Raw genomic sequence first — 13,609 nt, 5'->3', positions numbered from 1 at the left:
AGCTGATACATGGGCAGTAAAGGGAGTGCAGTGAAAGAAGTTAGATGTGGCAGAAATTAGATTTTTCAGATGGATGTGTGGAGTTAGAAAAAGGTCACAAAGAGATGTAACAGAAGTGGGAGAGATGCCTAAGAAAGTACAGGAAAGTAAGATGAAGTGGTATAGACATCTAATGAGGAGAGACAATTAATATTTAGGCAAAAGTGCAATGGGAATGAAAGTACAGGGAAATAGAAAGCAAAGGAGACCAAAGTGGAGGTGGATGGAAAAAGTAAAAGAAGATCTGAAAGAAATGAGTCTGACTGGGGAGGAAGTGCAGGACTGAGCTGTTAGGAGAAAGTTGATCATGCACATTGACAACAACACCAACAATATCTATACTAATAAAAGGCAAAGCCCTCACTGACTGACTGACTCATCACTAATTCTCCAGCTTCCCGTGTAGGTAGAAGGCTGAAATTTGGCAGGCTCATTCCTTACAGCTTACTTACAAAAGTTGGGCAGGTTTCATTTCGAAATTCTACGCGTAAAGGTCATAACTGGAACCTATTTTTCTACATACAGTATACTGTAATGGACTTCAGCTCATGGCCGTGGGGGGGCGGAGTTGCGTCTGACATCATCACGCCTCCCACGTAATCACGTGAAATGACTGTGAACAGCTACTGAGGAAACAAAGCACGGTCTGAACCGTAACTTTAAATTAAGTTTATAGACACACTCCCGCTGCCGTTTGTCATGCCTACGACCAATGTGGTATTCGCGAGATACAAGTTTAATGAAAAGACATGAGGTATAAACGAGACTTTGGATCACTTTGTAACGGAGTTAAAATTGCTGTAGCAAGAAACTTTTAAGTGCTTGGTCTTAGCTAACATTAAATAAACCCGTTGACATTGCGAGATCGCACGAGCACAGCTGAGAAGCATCGATGCGTGTACTCCAAGTGGCTCACGTCAAATGACTTTGCAGGACTGGAAAACATAAAATTAAGTTCATACACACGCTACCGCTAAATGTTCGCAGGCAATTTCCACAACTTAATCCCGGGAATGCCTCTTGAACATCTTACATTGACGAGTACCGATTTGGGTGGTGAACACTTCGATGAATGAAACCTGTTATCTTTACAACGGTTGACAAACACGGAATATAACTTGAACACAACACATCCTCCAAATACGAACCTGATTGCAAGAAATTATAATCAAATCCTTGATGACAGCAACATTCATAACGGTCACAAAACTATTACTTTCACAATCATGTTACATTATTTTTAAAATGTTTCCTTTTCTTAGCACAAGCACAGCTGAGAAGCTTTGATGCATGTACTCCATAACGCGTTAAAAAAATAACGCATTTAATCACACTTTGCATTCCAAGCAAAGGGGAACTTTTGTCAGTGCATGATTTCCTGGTACATCGATTACATTGCTACACACATCAGAGCTATAAAAATGTAAGAGTCGAAAGAAAGCGCATTGCTACGACTGATCGGAGGCAAATTTAATTTCAAAAGACTACCCGATGGAAGCCTTGATAAAAGCGTGGTTTTGTGCACACTGAAAAGCAAGCAAAATTAGATGAATTACAGAAAGCAGACTTTGTGGCTCTTACTGAGGATCATTGGACTTCCGTGATGGTTACTAATTCTAATTACATCTACTTACAAAATGCTCAATGATCGCATTGTTTTAGCCTAATGTACAAAATAATTTTGGCTAAGGTTACTCAGAGTTTAAAGGTGAAGCTGGTCAAATACCTTTTATGTTTCTGCCTTATTTTTTAAGAAGAAAAACTGCACTTTATGTTGAAATTTTTGTTATTATTATTTAAAGACAATATCATTCTGAAAATGTACTTAAAGTACTTAAAATACCACTTTATTTTTAAGTCTGCTCAATTTTAGCCAGGGATGATATTTTTGTTTCTGTTTTGAATTGAAATGCAGTTTAAAAGCATTTTTTTTTCAGAAATTAAAAGAGCTTGAGTTTACAATATTCATGTCCATGTCTATTATTTGATTCTAAAACCCTTTTAAATTAAAAAAAAACATTTGCGATTTGGGGCAAATTTTCATGTGTGATTACATACGATCAATCAAGATTAATTATTACACAGCCTCTAATTAATTAGATAAATTTTTTTAATCGAGTCTCACCCCTAATATATATATGTATATACTGTATATATGTATATATGTATATATATATATATATATATATATATATATATATATATATATATATATATATATATATATATATATATGTGTGTGTGTGTGTGTATATACAGTATATATGTAGATATACAGTACAGGCCAAAAGTTTGGACACACCTCCTCATTCAATGTTTTATTTATTTTCATGACCATTTACAGCACTCCATCACTCTCCTTCTTGGTCAAATAGCCCTTACACAGCCTGGAGGTGTGTTTAGGGTCATTGTCCTATTGAAAAATAAATGATCGTCCAACTAACCTGACTTCTGCACAACACAACTGCTGGTCCCAACCCCATTGATAAAGCAAGAAATTCCACTAAATAACCCTGATAAGGCACACCTGTGAAGTGAAAACCATTTCAGGTGACTACCTGTTGAAGCTCATCGAGAGAATGCCAAGAGTGTGCAAAGCAGTAATCAGAGCAAAGGGTGGCTATTTTGAAGAAACTAGAATATAAAACATGTTTTCAGTTATTTCACCTTTTTTTGTTAAGTACATAACTCCACATGTGTTCATTCATAGTTTAGTGAGAATCTACCAATGTACAGTAAATGGTCATGAAAATAAAGAAAACACATTGAATGAGGAGGTGTGTCCAAACTTTTGGCCTGTACTGTATATGTGTATGTATGTATATATTTGTATATGTGTGTATATATATATCCATCCATTTTCTAACCCGCTGAATCCGAATACAGGGTCACGGGGGTCTGCTGGAGCCAATCCCAGCCAACACAGGGCACAAGGCAGGAACCAATCCAGGGCAGGGTGCCAACCCACCGCAGGTATATATATATGTATATGTATATATTTGTATATGTGTATATATATATATATATATGTATATGTATATATATATGTGTGTATATATATATATATATGTTTATGTGTGTGTGTGTGTGTGTGTATGTATATATATATACAGTGGTGTGAAAAACTATTTGCCCCCTTCCTGATTTCTTATTCTTTTGCATGTTTGTCACACAAAATGTTTCTGATCATCAAACACATTTAACCATTAGTCAAATATAACACAAGTAAACACAAAATGCAGTTTTTAAATGATGGTTTTATTATTTAGGGAGAAAAAATCCAAACCTACATGGCCCTGTGTGAAAAAGTAATTGCCCCTGAACCTAATAACTGGTTGGGCCACCCTTAGCAGCAATAACTGCAATCAAGCGTTTGCAATAACTTGCAATGAGTCTTTTACAGCTCTGGAGGAATTTTGGCCCACTCATCTTTGTTGTAATTCAGCTTTATTTGAGGGTTTTCTAGCATGAACCGCCTTTTTAAGGTCATGCCATAGCATCTCAATTGGATTCAGGTCAGGACTTTGACTAGGCCACTCCAAAGTCTTCATTTTGTTTTTCTTCAGCCATTCAGAGGTGGATTTGCTGGTGTGTTTTGGGTCATTGTCATGTTGCAGCACCCAAGATCGCTTCAGCTTGAGTTGACGAACAGATGGCGGACATTCTCCTTCAGGATTTTGTGGTAGACAGTAGAATTCATGGTTCCATCTATCACAGCAAGCCTTCCAGGTCCTGAAGCAGCAAAACAACCCCAGACCATCACACTACCACCACCATATTTTACTGTTGGTATGATGTTCTTTTCTGAAATGCTGTATTCCTTTTCGCCAGATGTAACAGGACATTTGCCTTCCAAAAGTTCAACTTTTGTCTCATCAGTCCACAAGGTATTTTCCCAAAAGTCTTGGCAATCATTGAGATGTTTCTTAGCAAAATTGAGACGAGCCCTAATGTTCTTTTTGCTTAAAAGTGGTTTGCGTCTTGGAAATCTGCCATGCAGGCCATTTTGCCCAGTCTCTTTCTTATGGTGGAGTCGTGAACACTGACCTTAATTGAGGCAAGTGAGGCCTGCAGTTCTTTAGACGTTGTCCTGGGGTCTCGGATGAGTCGTCTCTGTGCTCTTGGGGTAATTTTGGTCGGCCGGCCACTCCTGGGAAGGTTCACCACTGTTCCATGTTTTTGCCATTTGTGGATAATGGCTCTCACTGTGGTTCGCTGGAGTCACAAAGCTTTAGAAATGGCTTTATAACCTTTACCAGACTGATAGATCTCAATTACTTCTGTTCTCATTTGTTCCTGAATTTCTTTGGATCTTGGCATGATGTCTAGCTTTTGAGGTGCTTTTGGTCTACTTCTCTGTGTCAGGCAGCTCCTATTTAAGTGGTTTCTTGATTGAAACAGGTGTGGCAGTAATCAGGCCTGGGAGTGGCTATGGAAATTGAACTCAGGTGTGATACACCACAGTTAGGTTATTTTTTAACAAGGGGCAATTACTTTTTCACACAGGGCCATGTAGGTTTGGATTTTTTTCCCTAAATAATAAAACCATCATTTAAAAACTGCATTTTGTGTTTACTTGTGTTATATTTGACTAATGGTTAAATGTGTTTGATGATCAGAAACATTTTGTGTGACAAACATGCAAAAGAATAAGAAATCAGGAAGGGGCAAATAGTTTTCACACCACTGTATATATATATATATATATATATATATATATATATATATATATGCCAGCAACACTCATGACAATGACAACACAATTACATTGTCAATCATGTTACGTTATTATTAAAATGTTTCCTTTTCTTTTCATTACTTCTTTAACACACTACTTCTCGCTGCAAAGCGGGTATTTTATATATATATATATATATATATATATATATATATATATATATATATATATATATATATATATATATATATATATATATATATATATATATGTATATATATATACCCTGATCTACATACTCTCAAATAGACAAACCACACACTGTGGCGCAATGGTAGAGGCTTCGCCTCTAGCGCCGACGTCCGAGGTTTCATTCCCGAGAGGGCCTGCACTGAGTATGTACGCGCGCTTCCCGATTCATTTTACCCTTGCATCCCCTTGGTTTGAGACGTATAAAAAAATATGCGATTAACGCAGAAAGACAGATCACCAATTGAAGCTTTATGAATAATGGATACTTTATTCGCCATCAATGATTGTTTTGGTGAAGCCATACTCAGTGTATTCATTAGATGAAAATAGATATTATATGACTTTATATATTTAAGTTTTGACTTTATATATTCCAGCGCTTACTTTATATATTCCGAAATATTCCAACGCTGTCTTTATACACTCAGGTTTTGACTTTATATTTTTGGGAATGACTTTATATATTCAAATTTTGACTTTATATATTCCGACAGTGACTTTATATATTCAGAAAATCAATGTATTTGCCTGTTTGGCACCCCATAGTATATGTGTGTGTGCATATATGTACTCATGTATGTGTATATATATGCCAGCATCACTCATGACAATGACAAAACAATTACATTGTCAATCATGTAAGGTTATTATTAAAATGTTTCCTTTTCTTTCTACTTCTCCGCTGTCAAGCGCATGTATTTTGATATATATATATAGATATGACAACACCACTCATATCAATGACAAAACAATTACATTCTTCCTTTTCTTTTTCATAACTTCTTTAACACACTACTTCTCCGCTGTGAAGCGCGGGTATTCTGCTAGTAGAGATATATATATATATATATATATATATATATATATATATAGATATATACAGTAGAGATATATATATATTTATATAGAGATATATATTTAGATATATTTATATAGATATATATATATAGAGAGAGAGAGATATATAGATATATATATATAGATAGATATAGATATAGATATATATAGATAACAGTGACAAAATAATTGCATTCATTACATTGACAATCATGTTACGTTATTTTCAAAATGTTTCCTTTTCTTTTTCATTACTTCTTTAACACACTACTTCTCCACTGCGAAGCGCGGGTATTTTGCTAGTTTATTTATATAGCATGTTTTCATACAAATGATGTAGCTCAAAGTGCTTTACAAAATGAAGAAAGAAAAATGAAAAAATATCAAAGTAAAATTAGGCAATAATAATTAAAGAATAAAGTAAGGTGTGTCAGAGGTGGCTGGGGAGGTGACCCGGCCGGGACACCCAGGAGGACCGAAGGAAGGCTTGCGTCTTCCCCAGACCATCTGGGGACGACCGCCCTGGTTCCTTTGGGGGCCACGGGTACAGAGCTTTGAAGCTCCACCCTGTAGGGTCCCGTGGTCACCGCCAGGGGGCGCCACCATGCCTTTGGAGCCCTGGACCTCAGCACTTCCGCCACACCAGGAAGTGCTGGGGGGAAGAGGAGCAGGGACACCCGGAGTGCTTCTGGGGATACAGCCGGCACTTCTGCCACACGGGGGTGTGTTGGTGGGAGATTGCCGGGAAGCACCTGGAGCACATCCGGGTGTGGATAAAAGGGGCCGCCTCCCTTCATTCGAGACTGGAGTCGGGGAGAAAAGGAAGGACAAGGTCTCTGGATGAGACAAGGAGGCGGCCTGAAGCAAAGAGGCAGTGTGAGGCCAGGACTTTGGGAAGTTTTGGGGGTTTGTGCACTTGTGACTGTAAATAGTGATTGTAAATAAATGTGTGGTGGTGGATTTACAACATGTCTGCCTGTCTGTGTCCTGGGCTCGTTCCACAGGTTTATCAGTGCTGCAGGATTTTTTAACTGTCATTTCAGGAGCAACTATGTCAGTGGCAGCTCTCACTTTAGTTTTAAAATTTTACAGCTTACTATTTACATTATTATCACTATTGCAGTAAGCACTACAAACAGACTGGTAAACTTTGAAGCTGCAGTTATGAGCCAAAAAAGTATTTTAACAATATGCTTCTTATTAATTTTAGCTATTTCTATGTGAAATAGTAAGAGAAAATTGTCTGATAAACCGATATCCATGATCGGCCTCACATCAACTTTTAGTCCTTTAGTAATCACTAAATCCAACGTGTGCCCTCCTTTGTGTGTTGGCTGACTAATGTGCTGGCTCAGATCAAAGGAGTGCAGGAGGTTTATGAATTCTTTTGCTTTCGGGTCACACTGATTATCGATATGAAAATTAAAGTGGCCAACTATTAGGAACCTGTCATAGTTGGTAATTTTAATTGGCACTTAGTTTGAGAATTCCTCAAAGAAAGACGCATTGTGTTTAGGAGGTCTGTACACGGAAAATACTGAGACTGAGAAACTCCATGAATAAAAGCGGCAAGATACTCGGAACACTTGAATGTATCAAAGCCAACATCTTTATACTTTAACTGGCTCGAGTAAATATTTGCTATTTAGCTACTTTTCTTACCTCTAGACAGATGAATCCAATCCACTTTGTAGTGTCTCTACAGCCTCACTAGTTCAGTTATGCATGGCTTTTATTGCTGATTATTTGCTTATTTTAATTTAGTTTTATTTGCTGATTTTGAAAATACCACAGCATAGTGAAAGTTACCCAAAAGGGTTTGGCATGGTAAGCATCTGAGATTGTATTTTAGCAGTGGTTGTGAGTTTTTCCCTCTTTAGTTGCATATTTCACCAGCTATTTGTATTTGGAAAGCTCAGATACCAAGGTGGAATTAATAAAGTCATCCATGATAATAATTGTGGAATCTGGGTATTTATTTTCAACAGCTATAGCTTGATCTACTAACATCTGCATGGCAGAACATAAACTCCAGTCAGAAAGACAAATGCAAATTCTCTCTGCAGATAAGATGGTTTGCAAATAATTGTTAGAAATTACAAATTAGGTGAGGTGAACAGATACTTATAAAGCACTATACATCTGAGCACTATCGGTTATTAATAAAGTATACTCCACTACCCTTATGTTCGTTGGAGAAATTGTAACTAAGGTCTGCTCTAAAATGATTACATATAGAATGATTGACCACCATTTCACAGATTAATCAATCAGCCAAGACTTGGTAAAACAAAAAACTGAAACAGAAGAGCATTCTTTCCTAAAGCTTGATTGAGGCCCATTCATTGTATTGCACAACAACGCTTGTAGGAAACCCATGAAGTGTGAAGATGAAAATGAAGATGAAGATTTTGCATTTGCATTTTGTGAGATCTGATATACAGTGCATCCGGAAAGTATTCACAGCGCATCACTTTTTCTACATTTTGTTATATTACAGCCTTATTCCAAAATGGATTAAATTAATTTTTTTTCCTCAGAATTCTACACACAACACCCCATAATGACAACGTGAAAAAAGTTTACTTGAGACTTTTGTAAAATTATTAAAAATAAAAAAACTGAGAAATCACATGTACATAAGTATTCACAGCCTTTGCCATGAAGCTCAAAATTGAGCTCAGGTGCATCCTGTGTCCCCTGATCATCCTTGAGATGTTTCTGCAGCTTCATTGGAGTCTGCCTGTGGTAAATTCAGGTGATTGGACATGATTTGGAAAGGCACACACCTGTCTATTTAAGGTCCCACAGTTGACAGTTCATGTCAGAGCACAAACCAAGCATGAAGTCAGAGGATTGAACATCTCTGGAGAGATCATAAAATGGCTGTGCACCGACGCTTCCCATCCAACCTGATGGAGCTTGAGAGGTGCTGCAAAGAGGAATGGGCGAAACTGGCCAAGGATAGGTGTGCCAAGCTTGTGGCATCATATTCAAAAAGACTTGAGGCGGAAATTGCTGCCGAAGGTGCATCGACAAAGTATTGAGCAAAGGCTGTGAATACTTGTGTACATGTGATTTCTCAGTTTTTTATTTTTAATAAATTTGCAAAAACCTCAAGAAAACCTTTTTCACGTTGCCATTATGGGGTGTTGTGTGTAGAATTCTGAGGAAAAAAATGAATTTAATCCATTTTGGAATAAGGCTGTAACGTAACAAAATGTGGAAAAAGTGATGCGCTGTGAATACTTTTCGGATGCACTGTATATTGTTTAAGTGCTTTTTATTGATTTAATATCATCAGTATACAATATGTAGATTTGTTGGGTTTTCCTAGACATAAAATTATTGTTGCCTTAGTAATAGATGGGTCAATATTTTGCATAACAGGCCTTTTTTTCACCTCAGTGAAAACAGTAAGACAAGGAGATATTTCATGAGATACAGAGTGGTGTACAGGCTTGGAAACTCAATTGTCAACAGAGCCTGTACACTAAACATTCTGAAGCTCCACAGAGGTCAAGTAGTTTCTGAGAACCACTGTTTTTTTCTTTTTCCTCCCATTTAGTATCTAAAGAAATTATTTCCTTTTTATGCTTAAGTGTGTGCAGGGAGATGTTTAGTCATCAAAGAATTGTGTAATGGATGAAGAAACATTCTTTTACTTCAACTTCTTTTATAAAATCAGCTGTGCTAAACAGTAATGTATGTTGAAGAGTGAAGATGAATATATTACTTTAAAGTGAACAGTTTTAGATTTTACTAAACCTTAATTATGTCACCTTCTCCTAGTGTCTGACAATTATATGTTTAAATAAAGTAGTACAGTTGTTGGCTGGGATTGGCTCTAGCAGACCCCCGTGGCCCTGTAGTTAGGATATAGCCTGTGGATAATGGATGGATGGATGGATCTGAAATAAATTTGGATAATCTGAGAATGTTCTGAATATTTCAATTTTGGTTTACTGGGTATTGTGCACTTTCGTTCTTTGCTCATATTGACAATTAGCTTCCACTCCATTAGTCCTCAAGTATTCCACAGCATGAATATACTGTAATTGCATTGACAGTAAAGCTTGCAGTACCTTTTATTCGTTTACAATTAGTCATATTTTATGCCCATTTCATTTCTCCTGTTTCAAAATGCTTTAGGTACATTGCACAGTTAGAATGGATTTCTATTTGTGTGTATTTATACACAAAGCAACAAAATGTTGCAGCATAAGGTTTGTAATCATTATTTGAAAATGCACTTTGTGTACATAACCAATGTTTAATTTTTTTCTTCTTTATAGAAAGCCAACCCCTGATTGAAAGTACAGGTAAAATGTATTCTTACCAACAAAACCTGACAGGAGATTGTAAAGCACAAAATCAAATTCCTTCCATGCGCTTGATAAATATGCTTACCTTTTTCTTACATTGACTATTCTGAATACTTGGAAATACAGTATATGAGGGAACTGCTGGTTGCAACTGTAAAGGATCTGTGTGGGAGGGCAGGATTTATAATGAAAGCAAAAAGAGAAGGGGCGGCACAGTGGCGCAGTGGTAGTGCTGCTGCCTTGCAGTAAGGAGACCTGAGTTCACTTCCCGCATGGAGTTTGCATGTTCTCCCTGTGTCTGCGTGGGTTTCCTCCCTCAGTCCAAAGACATGCAGGTTAGGTGCATTGGCAATCCTAAATTGTCCTTAGTGTGTGTGTGGGTGTGTGTGCCCTGCCTGGGAATTTGTTCCTGCCTTGCGCCCTGTGTTGGCTGGGATTGGCTCCAGCAGACCCCCATGACCCTGTGTTAGGATATAGCGGGTTGGATGATGACTGACTGACAAAATGAGAAGAAAGGTGATGGAATGGAAAGGTGAATGAGGCAATGAGAAAGAAGAAAGAGGTAAAGAAGGATGGAGTGATAGAAAGTAAAGAGAAATATAAAGTAGCTAAAAGGATAAAAAAAACTGTCAAAACAGAGGTATATAAAGAGACTGAGAGAACTATAAGGGTTGGACAAAAGAAGGTGTACAAGATAGTAAGGGGCAGAGGCACTACAAAAGTGGATGGAATAACATTACCTTTGATAAATAATAAGAATTAATAGGTGATGGCTGAAGATGTGAAAAGGATGTGGCAAAAGTATTTTTGAAATATTGTTGAACAAAGTAAATTCATTCATGAGTGAATTAGCAATTAGTAATTCTATTTGTGGACCACAGCCAAATATCTTTGTTTAAAAACTTATGATGGTGATAAGAAGATGATGGCAGGAAAAGCAGTAGGACTTCAATGGAGATGGTCAAAATACTTGCAGACAATGTAGTGAAATGGATGGGTGAGAGTGTTGCAAGCAGTATGAAGACAAAAGAGCATACTGGAAGAATGGAGAGAGTCCATATTAGTACCACCATCAAGAATAAGGAAAATATTAACGAACATTGCCTTAATAGGGAAGTAAGATTACTGTCACTCCACATTGAGATTGTGGAGAAATTGTAGAGGAATGAATAAGAGAAACTGTGAAACAAAAGTTACTGTAGGAGCAAATTAGATTCAGGTAAGAATGGAGCACAATAGACCTCTTGTTCATCATGAGGCAGCAGATCAAAAGAAGGAGAGAGTTCCAGCAGCCATTTATGGATTTGGAGAAAGCATATGGTAAGACCTCGGATGGTGCTTGGATGGTACAATGTTCCAGAGAAACATATCACTATGGTAATGAGATGTTTAGAGACAAAATTTTAAAATGTTTCAGAATAACTAATGTTATCCTGAATTAGCTTGCACAAAGTGTCAGTACAGACCTTTGTTAATTATGATTATCATGGATTACTTCAGTAGAATGGTCAGGATGAAGCAAGGAGCCATGGCACTATTCTGCAGATGACATCACATTAAGAGGGGACTCACTGGAGGAATTAAAAAGAAAGTTGCTGGAATAGAATCAGGTGCTGCAGATCTATTGAATATGTATGGACACATTCCAAGGCAATAAAACAGAGGTTTTAACGGTGGTAATAGTTGATGTTAAGCCAAAGAAAGTGGAAGTATGAGAGAAATAATTAAGGCAGGTGAAATCTTTTAAATATTTTGGAAGTTGAATTGAAGAAGACAGGGAACTAACAAGTGAAATACTGACGAAGTTGGAAAGAGCAGGCAGTGCATACTGAAAGATCAAATGAGTGGATTGTGAAAAACAGATCTCACTTGAGATGAAAACATTTTTCTGCAAAACATTGGCTAGACCCCCTGTAATGTGTGGTGTGGAAATGTTTGAATGAAGTGCTCTGTCTTCAAGTTCCTAATAAATCGCATAAAAGTGGTAGATTGGCTGCTTTTTCTCAAGTTTTTCCATATACACTGCAACTCTGTAGAGTTTTTTCTTGTTTACTGTTGTTAAGGGTGATTGCTAGGCATGTGACTGAATGATGGGCTGATGTCATTTCCTGATGGTATAAAAGTTGTTGACGCATGGTATTCATCATCCGAGGTTTTGGATCAAAAACCAAAAACAATTGCTCAAAATTTTCAAGTCTTATCATTCCAAACACTAAGGTCTGAGTACTGCACTTCATTCTCTTGTTTATCTTTTATCTTCAAATTCTTTGTCTTCTTAGAATTTTCATTTATTATTTGTCTTGATTAACTGCTATCTGTGTTTTGATTTGATCTAACATTATGGTTAGGTTCTCCTGCATTTACTGTTCTCATTGACCATTCCACATAATATGTGTGGCTAGTTACACATAGTAAACAAAAGGAGGAGCCAGTGTAGGCCTCTTTCTGAACACAGTTCATCACCATTGAAAACCTCCGTAGGGAAAAAATAACTAACAAAATACATTTAGCCATGGCTGACAAAAATTAAAATGGCACTACATCATGAGATGGACCATATAGAAGGTGTGTTTATTGGTATTGCACACAGGTTTAAATTGACTGCTTTAAAAGCAAATTATATGATGTGAAAAATAATATAGTGTAATTGCTTCATTGGCCATAATGAACAACAAGTAGTGCAAGGACATATTAATCAATTTCATCTTTCCTGACTGTAAAAATATAGATTAATGTTTGACTTTATCTTAGCCTACTGCATACATTTTACATTCTATATCCCTCATTGGGAACTTGATCTGCAGTGGGGAAAAATTCCAGAACAGAAGCAGGTCACTTCTAAATAAACAAAACATTCTTTTTTCCTAGAAAAAGAATCAATTCTGCAAACTATTGTTTCAAACAGACTTATCCTTTAATGTGATTTTTGTAGCTGCAGGTGACGCAAGTAATAGTGTGAAACATGCTTGATTTCTCTCATATCATAACAGCTAAGAGGAGGGAATTCACAGCTATAGAAATTGTCATCACCAACCTCATTCAACAGTGTATCCGTTGCTTTTGCAGGTTGCTTTTTTAATCATCAAATATATACATAATGTAGGCTAGAGATTCTGAGATGAGTTGACTATGATAGTGTACTCTGCTGTGACCACCCCACACTCATCAACACATCCATCATCTCAACCTTCAGTGATAATTATTTGACTAGTTTGTTGGAGGCAAGGTTATTATAATTAACGAAAACTAAAATCAAAACTGAAACGATTACTAATAAAAATTTTTGTAAACTGAAATAAAATAATTAACAAAACCGAAATGAAAAACTAAACGAAACTATTAAAGTAGCTGGACAGACTAACTGAAATAAAATGAAATATAATAATTTGCTAAAAATATTTTTAGTTTTAGTTTTTGAATGAATATTCTTGCTGTTAGACTTTAGCCCTTGTAACTTTTAATTATGAAACAAAAAGTC

At 36.7% G+C, this 13,609-nt stretch overlaps 1 protein-coding gene across 14 annotated transcripts in view; it reads left to right on the top strand.

Moving 5' to 3' along the window:
- Nucleotides 1–13,609, top strand: part of LOC120525036 (E3 ubiquitin-protein ligase TRIM39-like) — a 133,196-nt gene that overhangs the window by 93,588 nt on the left and 25,999 nt on the right. For 12 of the 14 annotated variants that reach the window (XM_039746993.1, XM_039747019.1, XM_039747068.1 and 9 more), the window contains one exon: nt 10,102–10,128. The exons of the other annotated variants lie outside the window; for them this stretch is intronic. In XM_039746993.1, the coding sequence (XP_039602927.1) occupies nt 10,102–10,128 (27 nt within the window). The remainder of the gene's footprint in view (nt 1–10,101; nt 10,129–13,609) is intronic. 14 annotated transcript variants of the gene reach the window in all.

Source organism: Polypterus senegalus, chromosome 1 (genome assembly GCF_016835505.1).
Source record: "Polypterus senegalus isolate Bchr_013 chromosome 1, ASM1683550v1, whole genome shotgun sequence".
Classification (NCBI taxonomy): domain Eukaryota; kingdom Metazoa; phylum Chordata; class Cladistia; order Polypteriformes; family Polypteridae; genus Polypterus; species Polypterus senegalus.
Note: the sequence above shows the minus strand (reverse complement) of the source record. Positions and strands in the feature narration are given on the sequence as shown.